Below are 16,165 nucleotides of genomic sequence, written 5' to 3'. Positions count from 1 at the left end.
TGGGCCCTGCCAGTTGGGAGAGAACTTCCCTTTGGCTTCGTCTTGTTGCGGAAAATTTTTCTTTAAGACCAACTGCCCCGGTGTGAACTGTCTTGGCTTGACTCTTTTGTTGAAGGCTCTGGATATTCTGTTCTGATAGAGTTGACCATGGCAAACTGCATTCATTCTCTTTCCGTCTATAAGAGCTAGTTGCTCATAATGACTCTTCACCCACTCTGCGTCGTCGAGCTCAACTTCCTGTATGATCTTTAGGGAAGGAATTTCTACTTCAGTGGGAATGACAGCCTCTGTACCATAAACCAGCGTTTAGGGGGTTGCCCCGGCTGATGTGCAGACTGTGGTGCGATATCCCAATAGAGCAAATGATAACTTCTCGTGCCACTGTTTATTCTTTTCTATCATTTTCCTCAATAAATTCTAGATATTCTTGTTGGCGGCTTCTACGAATCCATTCATTTAAGGCCTGTAGGCTGTGGAATTCTTGTGTCTGATCTTGAAAGGTTCACACATAGCTTTCATCAAGTCGCTGTTGAGGTTTGAGCTGCTATCAGTAATGATTGACTCTGGAATCCCGAACTGACAAGCAATGCGGTTGCGGACAAAATCTACCATGACTTTCTTAGTTATTGCTCTGTGAGATGCTGCTACGATCCATTTGGTGAAATAGTCTATGACTATCAGGATAAACCTGTGTCCGTTGGAAGCAGCAGGCTCGATTTGTCCAATAATATCCATCCCCCAGGCGGTGAACGACCACGGTGAGCTTGTTGTGTTGAGCTTGCTCGGAGGTACCTTTATCATATCTGCATGAATCTGACAGCGATGGCATTTCCGGACATACTGGATGCAGTTTGTTTCGATAGTCATCCAAAAGTAACCAGCCCGTAGTATGTTCTTTGCTAAGACAAAACCGTTCATATGTAGACCGCAAGTCCCAGCATGAATTTCCTCTAGTAGCATGGATGCTTCCTTTGCGTCAACACATCTTAATAGTCCCAAATGAGGAGTCCTCCTACACAGGATTCCCCCGCTGTGAAAGAAGTTGTTGGACAATCTCCGAAGTGTGCGTTTCTGAATAGGATTAGCAAGCTCTGGGTACTCTCCTTTTGCCAAATATTCCTGGATATCAATAAACCAAGGCTTTCTGTCTGCTTGCTCTTCAACATGGGCACAGTAAGCTGGCTGATCATGGACCTTCACTGGAATGGGATCAATGAAATTCTTGTCGGGATGCTGTATCATAGATGATAGCGTGGCCAATGCATCGGCGAACTCATTCTGGATTCTGGGAACATGCTGGTATTCCGTCTTTATGAACCTCTTTGTCAATTCCTGTACGTGATGCAGATACAGGAGTATCTTGGAGTTCTTGGTCTCCCATTCTTCTCGTACTTGATGTATAAGTAAATCTGAATCTCCAATTACTAGCAGCTCTTGCACGTTCATGTTAATGGCCATTTTGAGCCCTAAGATGCAGGCTTCATACTCGGCCATATTGTTGGTGCAGGTTAACCTGAGTTTGGCAGACACTGGATAATGCTTACCGGTTTCTGATATTAGGACTACTCCTATGCCAACTCCTTTGAAGTTTGCTGCTCCATCGAAGAACATTCTCCAACCGTCATAGGGTTCGGCAATGTCTTCTCCTATGAATGGTACCTCTTCATCAGGAAAATACGTTTTCTGGGGTTCATATCCTCCATCCACGGGGTTTTTAGCAAAGTGGTTTGCCAGTGCCAGTCCCTTGACCGCTTTCTGAGTCACGTAAACAATGTCGAACTCACTCAACAGGATTTGCCACTTGGCTAGCTTGCCAGTGGGCATGGGCTTCTGAAAGATGTATTTCAAGGAATCCATTCTCGATATGAGATATGTAGTATAGGCACAGAAGTAATGCCTCAGCTTCTGAGCTACCCGAGTCAAAGCACAACAGGTGCGTTCCAATAAAGAATACCGAGCCTCGTACGGGCTGAACTTCTTACCAAGATAATAAATGGCTTGTTCCTTCCTCCCCATTTCATCATGTTGCCCCAGAACATAGCCGAAAGCTCCATCCAACACTGCAAGGTAGAGTAATAAGGGTCTACCGGGCTCGGGCGGGACTAAGACTGGTGGTGTTGACATGTACTCTTTGATTTTGTCGAAGGCCTTCTGGCAGTCATCGGTCCACTTGGTAGCGGTGTCCTTATTTAACATTTTAAAGATTGGCTCACAGATAACTGTAGACTGTGCTATGAATCGACTGATGTAGTTAAGCCTTCCCAAGAAACCACTACCTGAAAATAAGCCTATTGGAACGGATGTTTTAGCAACGGTGACATCACCGTTGCAATAGAAAATCTACTGCAACGGTTGTTACCGTTGCATAAGATATTCCACCCTAGTGAAACACTTCTAGGAGTAAACCGCTGCATTAGGATAATAATCGTTGCCAAAGATAAATCTACGACAACGTTTACATTAACCGTTCTAAACGATTCATCAATAGCAACGGTTATGTGAAAAATTAGGCTATTGCAACGGTTGCACTTTCCCACCAAATTTTCCCTCTTCTAATTTTACTATAGTGGATTTACCTTTTCTTTTATTCAGCCCTAGACCTTTTTTTATTCTCCAACTTGCCTCTTAAACATCAGAACATATCCGCCCCTTCTCTTAGCTTCAACCCTAACCTCTTGCGCCAGTCAATCCGGCAAGGCTCCGTCATGACTCCGGCAAAAGCTATCGTATTTCTTTTCCGGTACACATCACACCTCACACACAACCTAGGATAAGTAATTTAACAGTAGCGATAAAGAGTCACCATCTTGCTCCTTTATAATCTTACTTATGTGAGATATCACAAAATTCTATGTGCTTGGGTAAGCTACCAATTTTTTTTTTCACAATTTCTTTCCTCTGAAACTTTATTTGTAAATGGGTGAAAAAAATTATTTGGATAATACCTAATTTTTTACCCTAAATGTGTTTGTGAAAAATGAGTTGGGCTTTTTCATGTAAGTTATTTGATTTGGGTTTCACGAGATGTACTCCAAATGAAGCGATATACTTTATTTGTGAGTTTGTGTGCTTGATTAATCAGCAATGGATCCGGTGCCATCGAGCGCATCTCATGGAAATCTTGACGAACAAATTGCTCAGCTTATGCAGTGCAAACCCTTGTCCAAACAGGAGGTTCAATTTCCTTTTTCTTTTCTTTTTCGGATCTGGGTTTGCTGTTCTTCTTTATTTTCTCTTAAATTTCGTGCCTTTTCTTGATATTTTGGTCTTAAGATTTATTGGTTTGAGAATCAGATCCCTGTGTTCTTCATATGTGTTGCTGGATTTCAAGATTTCTAAAATTTTCAGTTTCTTTTCAGTCAGGATGTAGGGAAAACATGGAAATGTTCATTCTAGTGTTCTTTAGTATAATTTTCTAGAAATTCAAGAAAATACTAGAGTGTCACAGTAGGATTTGAACTTGTGATCTAAAGCAGTCTTTGAAGACTGCACTACAATATTCTTTTATGTCAAGGGTATACAACAGTTCAAGGGTACCTGCGCGATGCGCGGATTGTAAAAAAAAATATATTAGCATGATTATTTGCTTAACATCGCTTTCCTCTACTATCTCATACTTCTGTTCTTTCATATGTAAAGCATATGTGTTGGTTTCGAGTTTATTATCATGGTCGTGCCTTGAGCAATATTTTGAAGGTTTATCAAGCTACCGTGCAACCAATTATTCCTACCATCTTTCAGTGCACAAAATCAATATGTTAGTCTGTCTATATTCCTTAACATTTTTGTTTCAGTTTTTAATATAGGGAACTTATTTTTTTTCTGATAGTTAATATGGGGTGCTGAATTATCTCCCCGCCTCTAGATTATTATTGCTTGTTTTGTTCTATTCTGTTTCTGTGTTCGCTATATATGTTTGGGAGAATTTGTAGAAGCGGAATAAGCTTGGTAGAAGAGATCTTAAAAAAGTGTATTGAGATTAGAAGATTGCTTGCTATGTGACTATTAGGGGTGAGAAGGGCAATTCATCTTTGGCACCTAATGACTAGTAGGATACTCCTCCATCTTATTTTTCTTAGGAAATCAAATAAGATATCGTATGTCTAAGTTTAATTTCTGTCTTGATGGGATTGCTTACTTTGTAGATGATTCCAACATATACTCAATAGATGTCTTTGAACAAATGCGGTAGATCAGGTAGTCTATTTATTCGTTTTATATTTGTCTTTGTATGCTAGCTATCTTTCTTTTATTTATTTTATTGGTGATTAGCTAATCCTGTGTTTTGAATTGTGATATATTCAGCAATTCTTGCAGTAGATTATGTATTATGTCGTCACAGAACATTGAGCTTCTCAATTCTATTAGTGTTTGCCAAATCTCTTTTCCTTTGATTCTTGTGAAGTTGTTATTATTTGATTTTAGCAGTTATGCAATATTGACACTTCCGATTTTGCTGCTACATCAACTATTACTGGGACCAGACATAATAAAAAGGTCAAGTTTTATTCTCAGCCAATGCCAAGAAATACTGCATTTCCTGAGGCTCCTGCTATTGGGAAACTTCCCAGCTATTCAGACTTTCCATCAATGAATCCCAAGAGTATTAAGCAAAGGGATCCAAGGTTCAACTCGTTCAAAATATGGTCTGGTAAACTGGAGAGACAATTAACAAATTTGAGTGGAAAGAACCTGGAAGCACAGCAAGAGTCGAATACTGCAGAGAGAGAAAATATCCCTGTACATCAATACTTTGACGCGTTGGAGGGACCAGAATTGGACACTCTACGGGTAAGCTTTTCTCCTTGGTTTCACCCACTCATTTTAGTGGTCTGCAGAAATTTGCTTCAGATGTAGATATCTTTAAAGATTACTAGCATGTGAAATCATGAATGTATCAATGCATTTGCAGTTTTGATCTTTTATGTAACCACTGCTAAAGAAAATGAAAAAAAATGAAAAGTATTTTGAGGGTATATTGCATGCCGTATTGATTTTGTGCACCCGTTAGTACATAACGTTCATCACTTGGTTGAATGAATGCAACCTGCATTGGTATTAAAGGATCAACATATCCTCGGCTATAAGTAGTTTATTTTTTCATGGTATGTTTCTTCATCCAAAGTAAGAGCAAATCCATGTATCTCTATGTCTTTTTTGGTTTTAAAGCTAAGAAGTTACATGCCTAAAATGGAACTTGAGTTCATATTGCTTAAAAGATACTAAATTTTGTTGCACTGATGCTTTTGAGATACACATTTCTGCACTTCTACACATGAGATGTCTTTTCTTTCTTTCCGTTTTAGTATGAAAACACAAATATTCTTAATCAAGATGGTAATGTTGGTAATACATGTTTCTTTCCTGTATAAGCTTCTGAGCAACGTATTCTTCCAGGGGACAAGAAATGGCCATTTCTTCTCCGATTCCCTATTTCTTCCTTTGGTATCTGTCTTGGTGTTAGTAGCCAAGCTATTATGAGGAAAGCTCTGGCCACTTCTCCCTCATCAAAATTCCTCCACGTAAGCTTTAACATGAATCTTGTCCTTCGGTGCATATCTGTGGCCCTTAACGCCATTGTTGCTTTCATTTATGGTCTGAAAATCATTTTCTACTTCGAAGCAGTTCGTCGGGAATACCCGATACGTGTTAAATTCTTCTTTGCTCCGTGGATAGCACTTCTATTCTTAGCACTAGGAGTTCCACCATCAGTTACTAAAAACTTGCACACATCTCTGTGGTACATTCTTATGACCCCAATCTTTTGATTAGAGCTAAAGATTTATGGACAATGGATGTCTGGAGGACAGCGAAGGCTCTCAAAGGTTCCCAGTCCCGTAAATCATCTCTCTGTTGTTGGAAATTTCGTCGGTGCTTTGCTTGGTGCATCCATGGGACTAGAAGAAGGCCCAATATTCTTCTATGCTGTTGGATTGGCTCATTATTTGGTCCTATTTGTAACTCTTTACCAAAGACTTCTTATTTTATTGCTCTCATCCTTTATTTCTCACTGGTAAGTCAATATGCTAGGCCGATTTAGCTTTCAAATACATCATTAACCATTCTAGTCAGCCACGAGTAGAATAACATCTCTAATTACTTCTGAAAGGTTTATTGACAGTTTCTTTGTCAAGGTTTTTATGTGTAGGTACAAGCTATACTATTCGTGAGAATGTTGTTCAAGTGTTAGGCTAATCCTTTATTCTTGTCCCTTTACAGGCTGTTCGTATTAATTTCTTTCGAGGCTTCAGGTATGAGAAATTTGCCTTTGTCCTGAAAAGCTCTCTTATTCCTCTTCACCTTTGGCTTAATGTGAAATGCTTGCCTCATTTGTTAACTTCAGATTTTCATTGGCGTGGTGGGCGTATACTTTCCCCATGACCGGAGTTGCTATTGCCACTGTGAGGTACTCTACTGCCGCTGCCAACACAGTGACAAAGTGTCTAGCAATCATACTTTGCTCTCTTGCTACACTAACAGTAACAGCACTGCTTGTGACAACTATCATCTATGCCTTTGTTCTGAGAGACCTCTTCCCAAATGATATTTCAATTGCAATTAGTGAAAGAAGGCATAAAACAATTGGATTATAGCATCTCAGTAGATTTGGCTGTCGATGCCCCCTTTTTCTAAAGCGAAATCGGGTTTACGACATTTGGGAAGACAACTCTATTCCCGTTTGGGAATTGGGTTTTGAATTGGAAAACCAGAGTTCGGGTAAGGGCTAGAAATTATCTCGAGGGGAAGGTGTTAGGCACCCCTCAAGATCCACTAGTGTGGTTCCCGGCCATGCTATGTTGTGACTTTAGTGTGAACAAGAATACAAATAAATTTACACATAAGGTTTACAAACAAGCATGTTGGAATCTATAATTTGTTTGAGGGAGAGTCTAAGTGCAAGAATTAGTCAAGACATCGAATAAACACAGAAGAAAAAAGGTTAGAAGGAAAAGGAATAATGCAGTGAAAAAATTAAAGGGGAGTTTTGGGTAATTGAAAAGACAGAGTTTATTGATACTAAACAAAGTAACATGAGGAAAGGGGTCCTAGGTTTATAAATCACATGGATCATCCATGCAACACCGCCAATCGTACGCATAGTGTTATCGTGTGATCATCATCTCCATGTCTACCCTTCCCACCTCGTTAAGGCATTAATCGCGGAATGGTATCGCTACCTACAACGTGCTATTACCCGTCCCACCTATCAGTCGTGGAGGCTTTTGGGACTACTAATCCTAAAGAGAGGAAGCTTGGATTTTTAGAGGTTTAAAAGGATAAAATTCTAAGGCGACAATCAAAAACACATAATACACTTAATGGGGAGGTAAAGCAATTAAAGGCTCAAGTAGGCCTCCACATTTAGAGAAACGAATTGTTTAGCACGTCTTACACATACAGTTTAGGTCCTTGATTAAAATTAGCGTAGGAAGAATTGATCTACCACATATTTCTAGATAGGGAGTCCGAATTAGTCCTGCTTAGATGTAGTTGCAGAAAAACTGACGATTGATTAATTATCTAACTATCTATCTGCGTCACGCAGGGTCTATATGCATGATATCTATTAGTTCAAAGACGGGGGAAGAACGAACTTATTGCAAAAAAAATTTAAGTTACAACATCGTAAGTTCTGCGAGCACTTTAAACAAATTACTACTGATTTTAAAGATGAGTGGGCAATTTCAGATTTTAATCGATTACTCCTATAGGCATGCTTTCTAGGTGTTACGAATCTTGTTATGCAGAGATCTTCTATGCAGGTCATTGATATGATTGGTCTATTTTAGGCCCTATAAGTGGAATTGCCTAATGACAGATGCACATGCAAAAAATGCTGGAAAAATCCTATAGGCATATTATCTACGTGATGTGCAGAATTTTAGCAGTGGTTTATTGACATGGTATATATTGCGAAGTGAAGAAAACCTATGAGCATGGTATTTATGTGAAGAATGCAGCATTTGAAAGTATTAATCCTATAGACATGTTTTCTATGTGAAAATGCAGAATTGAGAGAATATACACCCTATAGGCATGGTATTTACGTGAAAATGCAGAATTGAGAAAATATACACCCTATGGTATCTACCCCTTTGGCATGCATTCTATCCCATCCCTTTTCACTATACCCCAGTAGTTATTACAAAGTTCATTACAAAGCTTATGACAGACCAAGTGAATCAAAAGAATAAATGATAATACGTCAGTGATTACATCTACATCTAATCAGCCTAATCCAGACTCAAAGTCTAATAATATGAGATAAACCAACTTCCAGGATCGGATTTTTTCAAAGCCTTTCTCTTATTTGGGATGTGTCAAAGTTCCAAGGAACTTCAAGAGTTCCAAGCAGTGCTTACACCCCAAATATTATGCTATATTGCAGTGTGGAAGGGCCAGCCCTCAAGTGTCCAAGTTAAGGGAACTCAAGGTACCAAGGCAAGGCTCACAAGAGGGGGGCAGGACTTAAGGGCTTAGGAGTAAGTGTAAGTGCAATGAAAGGGAATTAGTGGGAGCCAGGGCAGCTTAAAATATTAAAGAGTTAGGACCTTTTGCAGGTCACGTTCAGCCCTGGACAGCAACTTGGATGCTGCCGGGTTATACCTTAACTCAATACGCATAAGGGAATGGGGTATGGGAAATTGAAAGAGGCTAGGATCTAAAGGATCCAGTTTTAATCCATGACAATAACTTTGTATATTGCCATGTCTTAAACTACAACCCAAGCACATAAAAGGGGGATGGGGATAGGGATTCATTGCAGCAACATATAGCAAGACATAAGTAGTACTTTAAAGTTGAACTCTACAAAGCATTAAAGTAGGCATGGGCATAAAAGCTTGTAAGTAAACACATTGGATTTTGATGCTTGAATCAAAAGTAGGACNGGCTATACCTTAACTCTATACACATAAGGGAAAGGGGGTATGGGAGATTGAAAGAGGCTGGGATCCAAAGGACCCAGTCTTAATCCATGACAACAACTTTGTATGTTGACATGTCTTAAACTACAGCCCAAGCACATAAAGGGGAATGGGGATAGGGATTCATAGCATTAACAGATAGCCAAACACAAGTAATTATTTTAAAACTGAACTCTATAAAGTAGTAAATTAGGCATGGGCATAAAAGCTTGTAAGTAAACACATTGGATTTTGATGCTTGAATCAAAAGTAGGACATACCAGTTCAGAAGAGCAAGTAGGAAGAAACAATAGATTTAGGGAAGCCAAATTGCAATCAAGAAGCAAGAGTGTAAGTTTTAGAAGAGAGTTGTGATGATTAAAATCGTGTGTGTGTTAATGAAAGAGCAGGGTATTTATAATTGCAAACAGGTGTAGCAAATAAGGTAAGAATCATAGTTTAGTAATAATTAATGAACTATGTACCAATTAAAATCAATTAGCCTATAGACTTCCTTTAATTAAGGAGTCCAAATTCATAATGGTAATGGGCAGAAGTTATTTAAGGAAGGAAATCAAGTAAATACCTCGTGCAAGGTAGACAAATAAGGGTAAATACATGGTGGTACTTGATTTGTAAAACAAGGAAAGGGAACCAGTAAAATAACCAATAAAGAATCCCATTGAAAGCCTTGCTCGAGTCATAAAAGTGGTAAAAGGAAAGTTTTAATTTAGAGAAAATCAGTAACAATAAAATAAGCAACAACAAAGGAATTCAGAATCAATTAACAGTTGGCAAGACCTTCGAAAGAGAAGCTCTCGTATAAAACGCATAGACATGTCAAGCAAGAGGGTTTCAAAATCACAAACGCAGAAAAAGGTTCAAATTCAATTCATAAACTCGAAGTGAGTCTGAGAGTTCAAGGTTTCAAAGTAGAACCCTTGTCCAAACATAAATCCAAATTTAGCCAAAGAAAACCCCCAAATCTAGGGTTTTTAAACTCAAATTTGATACAGAGATGAAGAGGCAAACTATCGAGGTGAGCCCAGAGACCTTTTCAGAGTCTCAGGAGAAGCATACAGTAGAGGAACACATAAGATAGACATGAGAGAGCATGGTGAAAAACCAATATGAGATAGAACGGAGCATAATAAAATAAATTTCATAACAAGGCAAATATAAGAACACACGAAAGGCATATGAGTCACAAAAGAGCCAGTAGGAACATAGCAGGGATCGATTCACACCAAGAAAAGAGAAGAAGAAGAATCAGAAACATTTTAGGGACTTTTCAGAAACCCTAATTGAAAAGAAGTGATTTTTTGAAAGAAAATCGGAAAAAGGTTTAAGAAGCTTAAGCAACAGTGCAAACATGTAACAAATCTAAAATAATCGGAGAGAACCTCGATATTAGGGTTCTAGATGAACCCTAGAGATGAGAAAGGCTTCGAAAATACCCGATCTAAGTCGGATAATGTCATAAACAGGCTCAGAAGACCAAAAGCCACCGGAGCAAGGCCGGAGATGGCCGGAATCATCGAATCAGTGAAGGCCTGTGTGAAGACCCTCGAGGTCTGGCCTCGATCCTTCGAACAACAGGCATGTAGGAGCCATAGGGGGTGGGTATAGGCTGTCCATGGCCTGAGAAGCCATAGACGCCGGTGAAAAGATGGTGGAACAAGGTAGGGGAGGCTAGGGTTCCGGGGAGCCTTGAGAGAATTTGGGAGGTGAAGAGAGTTCAAAGGCGGCACATCTGATAGAGTGAATTAGGGTTAAGGGGGGTATGGGAATTAAAAAGAAAAGAACGGATCATGGCCCTTAATCAAAATGATCAACAGCTAGGATTAAAAGAGAAGCTGGGCGGGTTTGAAAACGGGTTGTGGGGTTTTGGATAAAATTTGAAGTTAGGTCGTTTAATTAGGGTGGAATTGGGGGGTTCAATTGAGGCTGTAATTGAAATAGAAATGGCTATGTGTTAAATAGCCAATTTTCCCCCTTTTATTTTATAAAAATAGTTAAAATTATTTTAAAAACAAATTAAAAGCACTGAACTAATTAATAATATATAAATATTAATAAAAAAATACTGGAAATGATTTTAATTGTAAAATGCTGTTAATCGTAAAATAGGCTATAATTGCAATTATATGCAATTTAGCTTTGAAAATACCAAATAAATTTATAAAAATATGCAAAAATCACCTTAATTATATTTTGGTGTAAATACGAGAATAGAAATAAATTGTTCACCAAAGTGATAATTTTGGGAACAATTATTGGATTTTGTACTACCAAAATAGACAATAATTGATTTTAAAAATCTTAAAAAATTAGGAAAAAATACCAAAACTCTTGGGCATGCTTATATATGCATACACATGCTATTTTGAAAGTATTTTGAGTGCAAAATACATAGGGAAAAATTGGGTATCAACAGCTGCCCCTCTTTACCCGAAAAGGATGAAAGAGTTGTCGGGTAATGATATGTTGGCCAATTTTGACCGAGAGAGATGACTTGGAAAGGTTTTGACCGAGCTCTGGTTACTGAGCTGCCTACCTATCCCTGGTTTTAGAGGAATCAGGTCATGTGTAGTTCGGGGTACATCGACGGAGTATGCCGATGGAGGTTTTTGAAGAGACAGACGCAATATTTAGGTTAGGAAAGGTGGTCAGGGACTGATGAGTTGCGAGAACCGGAGCGAGATCGCTCTTGCTGTAATGGCCATTGCCAGCTGATGTACCTGCAATTGAGTAATACAAGCAAATCGTGCAGAATTTAAACATGATGCAAGTTCCCGTTAGACCATGAATGCTGTCTTTGGACGGTTAGCATGACATCTTCAGACCATGACGTCCTGGGTCGTGAAGCGCATAATAAAGGATTCGCCGGCTATGAAATGATGTTCTCGGGCTATGAAAATGATGCCTCCGAACCATGATGCCTTTGAATAATGATATACAGAAGACAAAAGCGGGGTCCTCAGGCCATGACATGGCGTTCTCGGGCTATGAAAATGGTGCCTCCGAACAATGACGCCTTTGGACAATATGGCGATCTTTCAGCCCATGTAATGCAGGACTTGGCGATGTTTCAGCCGATGAAATGCAAGATTTGGTGATGTTTCAGCCGATGTAAAGCATAAATATAAATGGCGATATTTCAGCCGACATAGAAAATTTGAATAAAATTGGCGATGCTTCAGCCGACATAGAGATTTAAATATAGTTGGTGATATTTTAGCCATGCAAAGATTTGAATAAAGTTGGCAATATTTCAGCCGGTGCAAAGATTCAAATAGGGTTGGCGGTACTTCAGCCGATGTAAAGATTTAAATAAAGTTGGCGATATTTCAGCCATGCAAAGTGTAAATAAAATGGCGATCTTTCAGCTGATGCAAAGCGTAAATAAAATGGCGATCTTTCAGACGATGCAAGATTTAAATGAAGTGGCGATATTTGAGCCGATGCAGGATTTAAATGAGGTGGCGATATTTCAGCCATGCAAAGTGTAAATAAAATGGCGATCTTTGAGCCGGTGCAAGGATTCAAATATTTCAGCCGATGCAAAGATTTAAATAAAGTTGGCGATATTTCAGCCATGCAGAGATTTAAGTAAAATTGGCGATATTTCAGCCGACAGGTGGAGACAGTGCTTAGTCTCGGAAGGCAGAAAGGTAGCCTTATGCAATGCCAGAAAATGCAGGATGGAGGTAGAGCTTAACCTCGGGCTGAAGGCAGAAAGGTAGCCTTATGCAATGCAGATGGAGGTAGAGCTTAACCTCGGAAGGCAGAACGGTAGCCTTATGCAATGCAAGAAAATGCAGGATGGAGACAGTGCTTAGTCTTAAAAGGCAGAAAGGTAGCCTTATGCAATACAAGACAATGCAGGATGGAGACAGTGCTTAGTCTCGGAAGGCAGAAAGGTAGCCTTATGCAATGCAAGAAAATGCAGGATGGAGACAGTGCTTAGTCTCGGAAGGCAGAAAAGTAGCCTTATGCAAAGCAAAAATGCAAGCAATTAAAAGGGCGAATAGTAATGAATCTTCTTAGCTGGTAGATGATAGCTGAAGCTGATTGCATCATGGCGGCTTGCTGGGGATGTTGTGTAAACGGATAGCATTTGTAAATAAGTGAATGATTCTGAAAGTTGCATGTCTTGAGAAGTATGAGGTGCATAAATATATCTAATGACATTTTCGAATTGTGTTCCTGCATCAAAGAAAATTGTGAGTTTTGTAAAAGGGGAAAGGTTAGTTCGTCTTCCCGTGGCTTTGCTCGTCCTGCTTGACGCTGTGTATCATTGGGGTAGGTTGCTAACACAACAATTCGGATAATAGTTATGGCATGATTTTAGTAAATAATGTAACGTAAATACATAATTGAAATAATAGTCTTCTTTTTAGATGAACCGGACGACTGCGACGCGGTTCAAGACATTGCAAACTCATTTGCTCTGGAATTTTGAGGGTCGGTCCTCAAATTCCTGCCCAGTTAATGGGCTAGTGCTTCCGACGGCTGTGTGCGACGAATGGTGGAAAATCAACTTCGGAATTTTGAGGGTCTCCTCAAATTCTATGCCCCCAGTTTCCAATGTTCGGGGGAATAAGAAAATTTGTGTTGAATTGTGATCGAACCCATAGGGCTGCCTACGTACCCCTTAAAACGGGAAAGAATCAGTAGGCGTAGTTCCAATACATCATATATGAAAGCACAAAGATTACACAATAGCTTGAACTGCATCTGAGTTGATAGCTTTGGCCAGGTACTCCTCCATCCATTTCCGCCGAGTATGAGGGCTCCTCCGGTTAGAACCCGGTGAAACCATGTACGGGCCTTGCCAATTAAGGAGAGACTTTCCTTTGGCTTCGTTTGGTGCGAAAAAATCTTCTTCCGTACTAACTGCCTGGCGCGAACTATTTGGCCTGACTCTTCTTGTTGAAGGCTCTGGTCATTATTCTGATAAGCTGACCGATGGCAAACTGCAATTCAGTCTTTCCCCGTTTATAAGGGCTAATTGCTCATTGCGATCTTATCCATTCTGCATCTTCAGTTTTCTTCCTGCATAATCTCAGGGAGGGAATCTCTACTTCGGCTGGGATGACTGCCTCGATGCCGCAAGACCAACATATAAGGAGTCGCCCAGTGATGTGCAGACGATGGTACGTATCCCAATAGAGTAAATGATCAGGCTTCTTCATGCCACTGCTTGGTGTGTTTTTCTATCATTTTCCTTAGTATCTTTTTGACTGTTCTTGTTGGCTCCTCTACAGCTCCATTCATCTTAAGGTCTGTAGGCTGAAGAATTCTTGTGCTAGATCCTGAAGGTTTCACACATTGCTTTCATCAGGTCACTGTTGAGGATGGAACCATTTATCAGTGATATTGACTCTGGGACGCTGATCGGTCACAATGATACGATGCGGACAACGGGGAGTCTGCTACGACCTCTTGGTCACTTGCCTTATACGATGCTGCTTCAACCCATTTGGTGAAGTAATCAATTGGCACTGAGATGAAACCTGTGCCCTTTGATGTGGCAGGCCTTCGATAGGTCGATGCAATCCATTTCCAGCGGCGAACGGCATCGGTGAGCTTGTTGCATTGAGCTCGTTAGCAGGCCACCTTTATATCGTCTGCATGGATTTGGCACGATGAAATTTTCGAACATACTGGATGCAGTTGTCTCCATAGTCATCCCAGAACTAACCAGGCTCGGAGTAATTTTCTTGGCTTAAGACAAAACCATTCATATGCGGACCACAGTCCCTACATGAACTTTCCAACAACCTGGATGCTTCCCTTACTTCGTCCTGTAAAAGATTCCTCCGCTGTGAAAGAAGTGATTGGATAACCTACGCAGTGTGGGCTTCTTGAGTAGTGTTTTGCAGTTCTGGATACTCTCTCTATTGACAGATACTTCTTATGTCATGAAACCATGGTTTTCATACTGCTTCTTCCTTCGACATGTAGCACAGTAGGGGGTTGATTTGGATTTTTACTGGGTGGGATGGGGATCAATGAAGTTCTTTTCCGGATGTGTGAAATCATGGATGATAGAGTGGCCATGCATCAGCGAAACTGCATTTCTGTACTCTGGGAACATGCCGGAATTCTCTATCTTTGTAAACCTCTTCCTCAATTCTTGTACGTGTTTTGCAAATAATAGGAGTATCTTTGAGTTCTTGGTTGCCCATTTCTTTCCCCAACTGATGTATGACTGAAGTAGAATCCCAATCACTAGTACTCCTGAAGCGTTCATGTATGGCCCGGACTTGACCCAAGATGCAATGCTTTTCTACCGCATGGTTTGTTGTGGTGCACGGGAACTGAGTTTTGGCGGACACCAAATAATGCTGACGTGTTTCTGATACTAAGAACTGCTCCTATGCCAACGCCTTTAAATTTTTTCTCGTCGAAGTACTTCCCCAGCATCATAGGAATTCTGCGAGGCCTTTCTCCTATTTGAAAGAAACTCCTCATCGGGAAATAACGTCATTAGAGCTCGTATATCTCGCCCACGGGGTTTTTCGCAAGATGATCGGACTAGTGCCTGTCCTTTGATTGCTTTCTGAGTCCACGTGGACGATATAAAACTCACTCAAGCAGGGATTTTTCCATTTGGCTAGCCTTGCCCATTGGGCATGGGCGCTCTGAAGATTGTTACTTCAGCGGATCCATCCTTGATATGAGATAAGTGTATAGGCACAGAAATAATGCTAACTTTTCTGAGCTACCAAGTAGAGTACCAAAGTTGCGCTCTAATAGAGAATACTGGGCCCTCGCATGGGGTGAACTTCTTACTGAGATACGTAGATGGCTTGCTCCTTTCTCCCGTTTCATCGTGTTGTCCCGAACTACACGAATGCTCCATCCAATACTGCAAGGTAGAAGCTTGGTTCTAACCTGGTTCGGGCGAAACCAAGAGGGCGGCGTTGGAACAGGTATTCCTTGATTCGTCAAATGCATTTCTGGACAATTATCAGTCCATTTGGTAGGCAAGCCTCCTTCTTCAACATTTTTAACGATGGTTCACAAATGACAGGGACTGAGCTATGAACGGCTGATATAGTTTTGAGTCTCCCAGGAAACTCAATAACTTGTTTCATGTTCTTTGGAGGTGGTAATTTCTTGAATGGATTTGACCTTTGAATGGATTCGAGTTTCTATTCCCCGTGACTTACAATGAAACCCCAAGCAGTTTTCCGGCTGGAACCCCGATTTGCACACTTGGTCAGGATTCAGTTTTCAAGTTGGTACTT

General features: G+C 40.3%; 2 protein-coding genes across 2 annotated transcripts; both read left to right on the top strand.

Moving 5' to 3' along the window:
* The first annotated feature begins 3,084 nt into the window (after positions 1-3,084).
* LOC109213932 (S-type anion channel SLAH3-like) lies at positions 3,085-5,768 on the top strand. Its single transcript, XM_019377775.1, has 4 exons — positions 3,085-3,174; positions 4,429-4,791; positions 5,307-5,346; positions 5,398-5,768. Exons 1-4 carry the CDS (start codon positions 3,085-3,087, stop codon positions 5,766-5,768), a joined length of 864 nt encoding a protein of 287 aa, XP_019233320.1.
* Positions 5,769-5,795: 27 nt separating this feature from the next.
* LOC109213931 (S-type anion channel SLAH3-like) lies at positions 5,796-6,593 on the top strand. Its single transcript, XM_019377774.1, has 4 exons — positions 5,796-6,013; positions 6,122-6,134; positions 6,220-6,251; positions 6,344-6,593. Exons 1-4 carry the CDS (start codon positions 5,796-5,798, stop codon positions 6,591-6,593), a joined length of 513 nt encoding a protein of 170 aa, XP_019233319.1.
* The last annotated feature ends 9,572 nt before the right edge of the window (positions 6,594-16,165 follow it).

This window comes from Nicotiana attenuata, unplaced genomic scaffold, assembly GCF_001879085.1.
Source record: "Nicotiana attenuata strain UT unplaced genomic scaffold, NIATTr2, whole genome shotgun sequence".
Taxonomy (NCBI): Eukaryota; Viridiplantae; Streptophyta; class Magnoliopsida; order Solanales; family Solanaceae; genus Nicotiana; species Nicotiana attenuata.
This window is presented reverse-complemented; position numbering and strand designations above follow the sequence as displayed.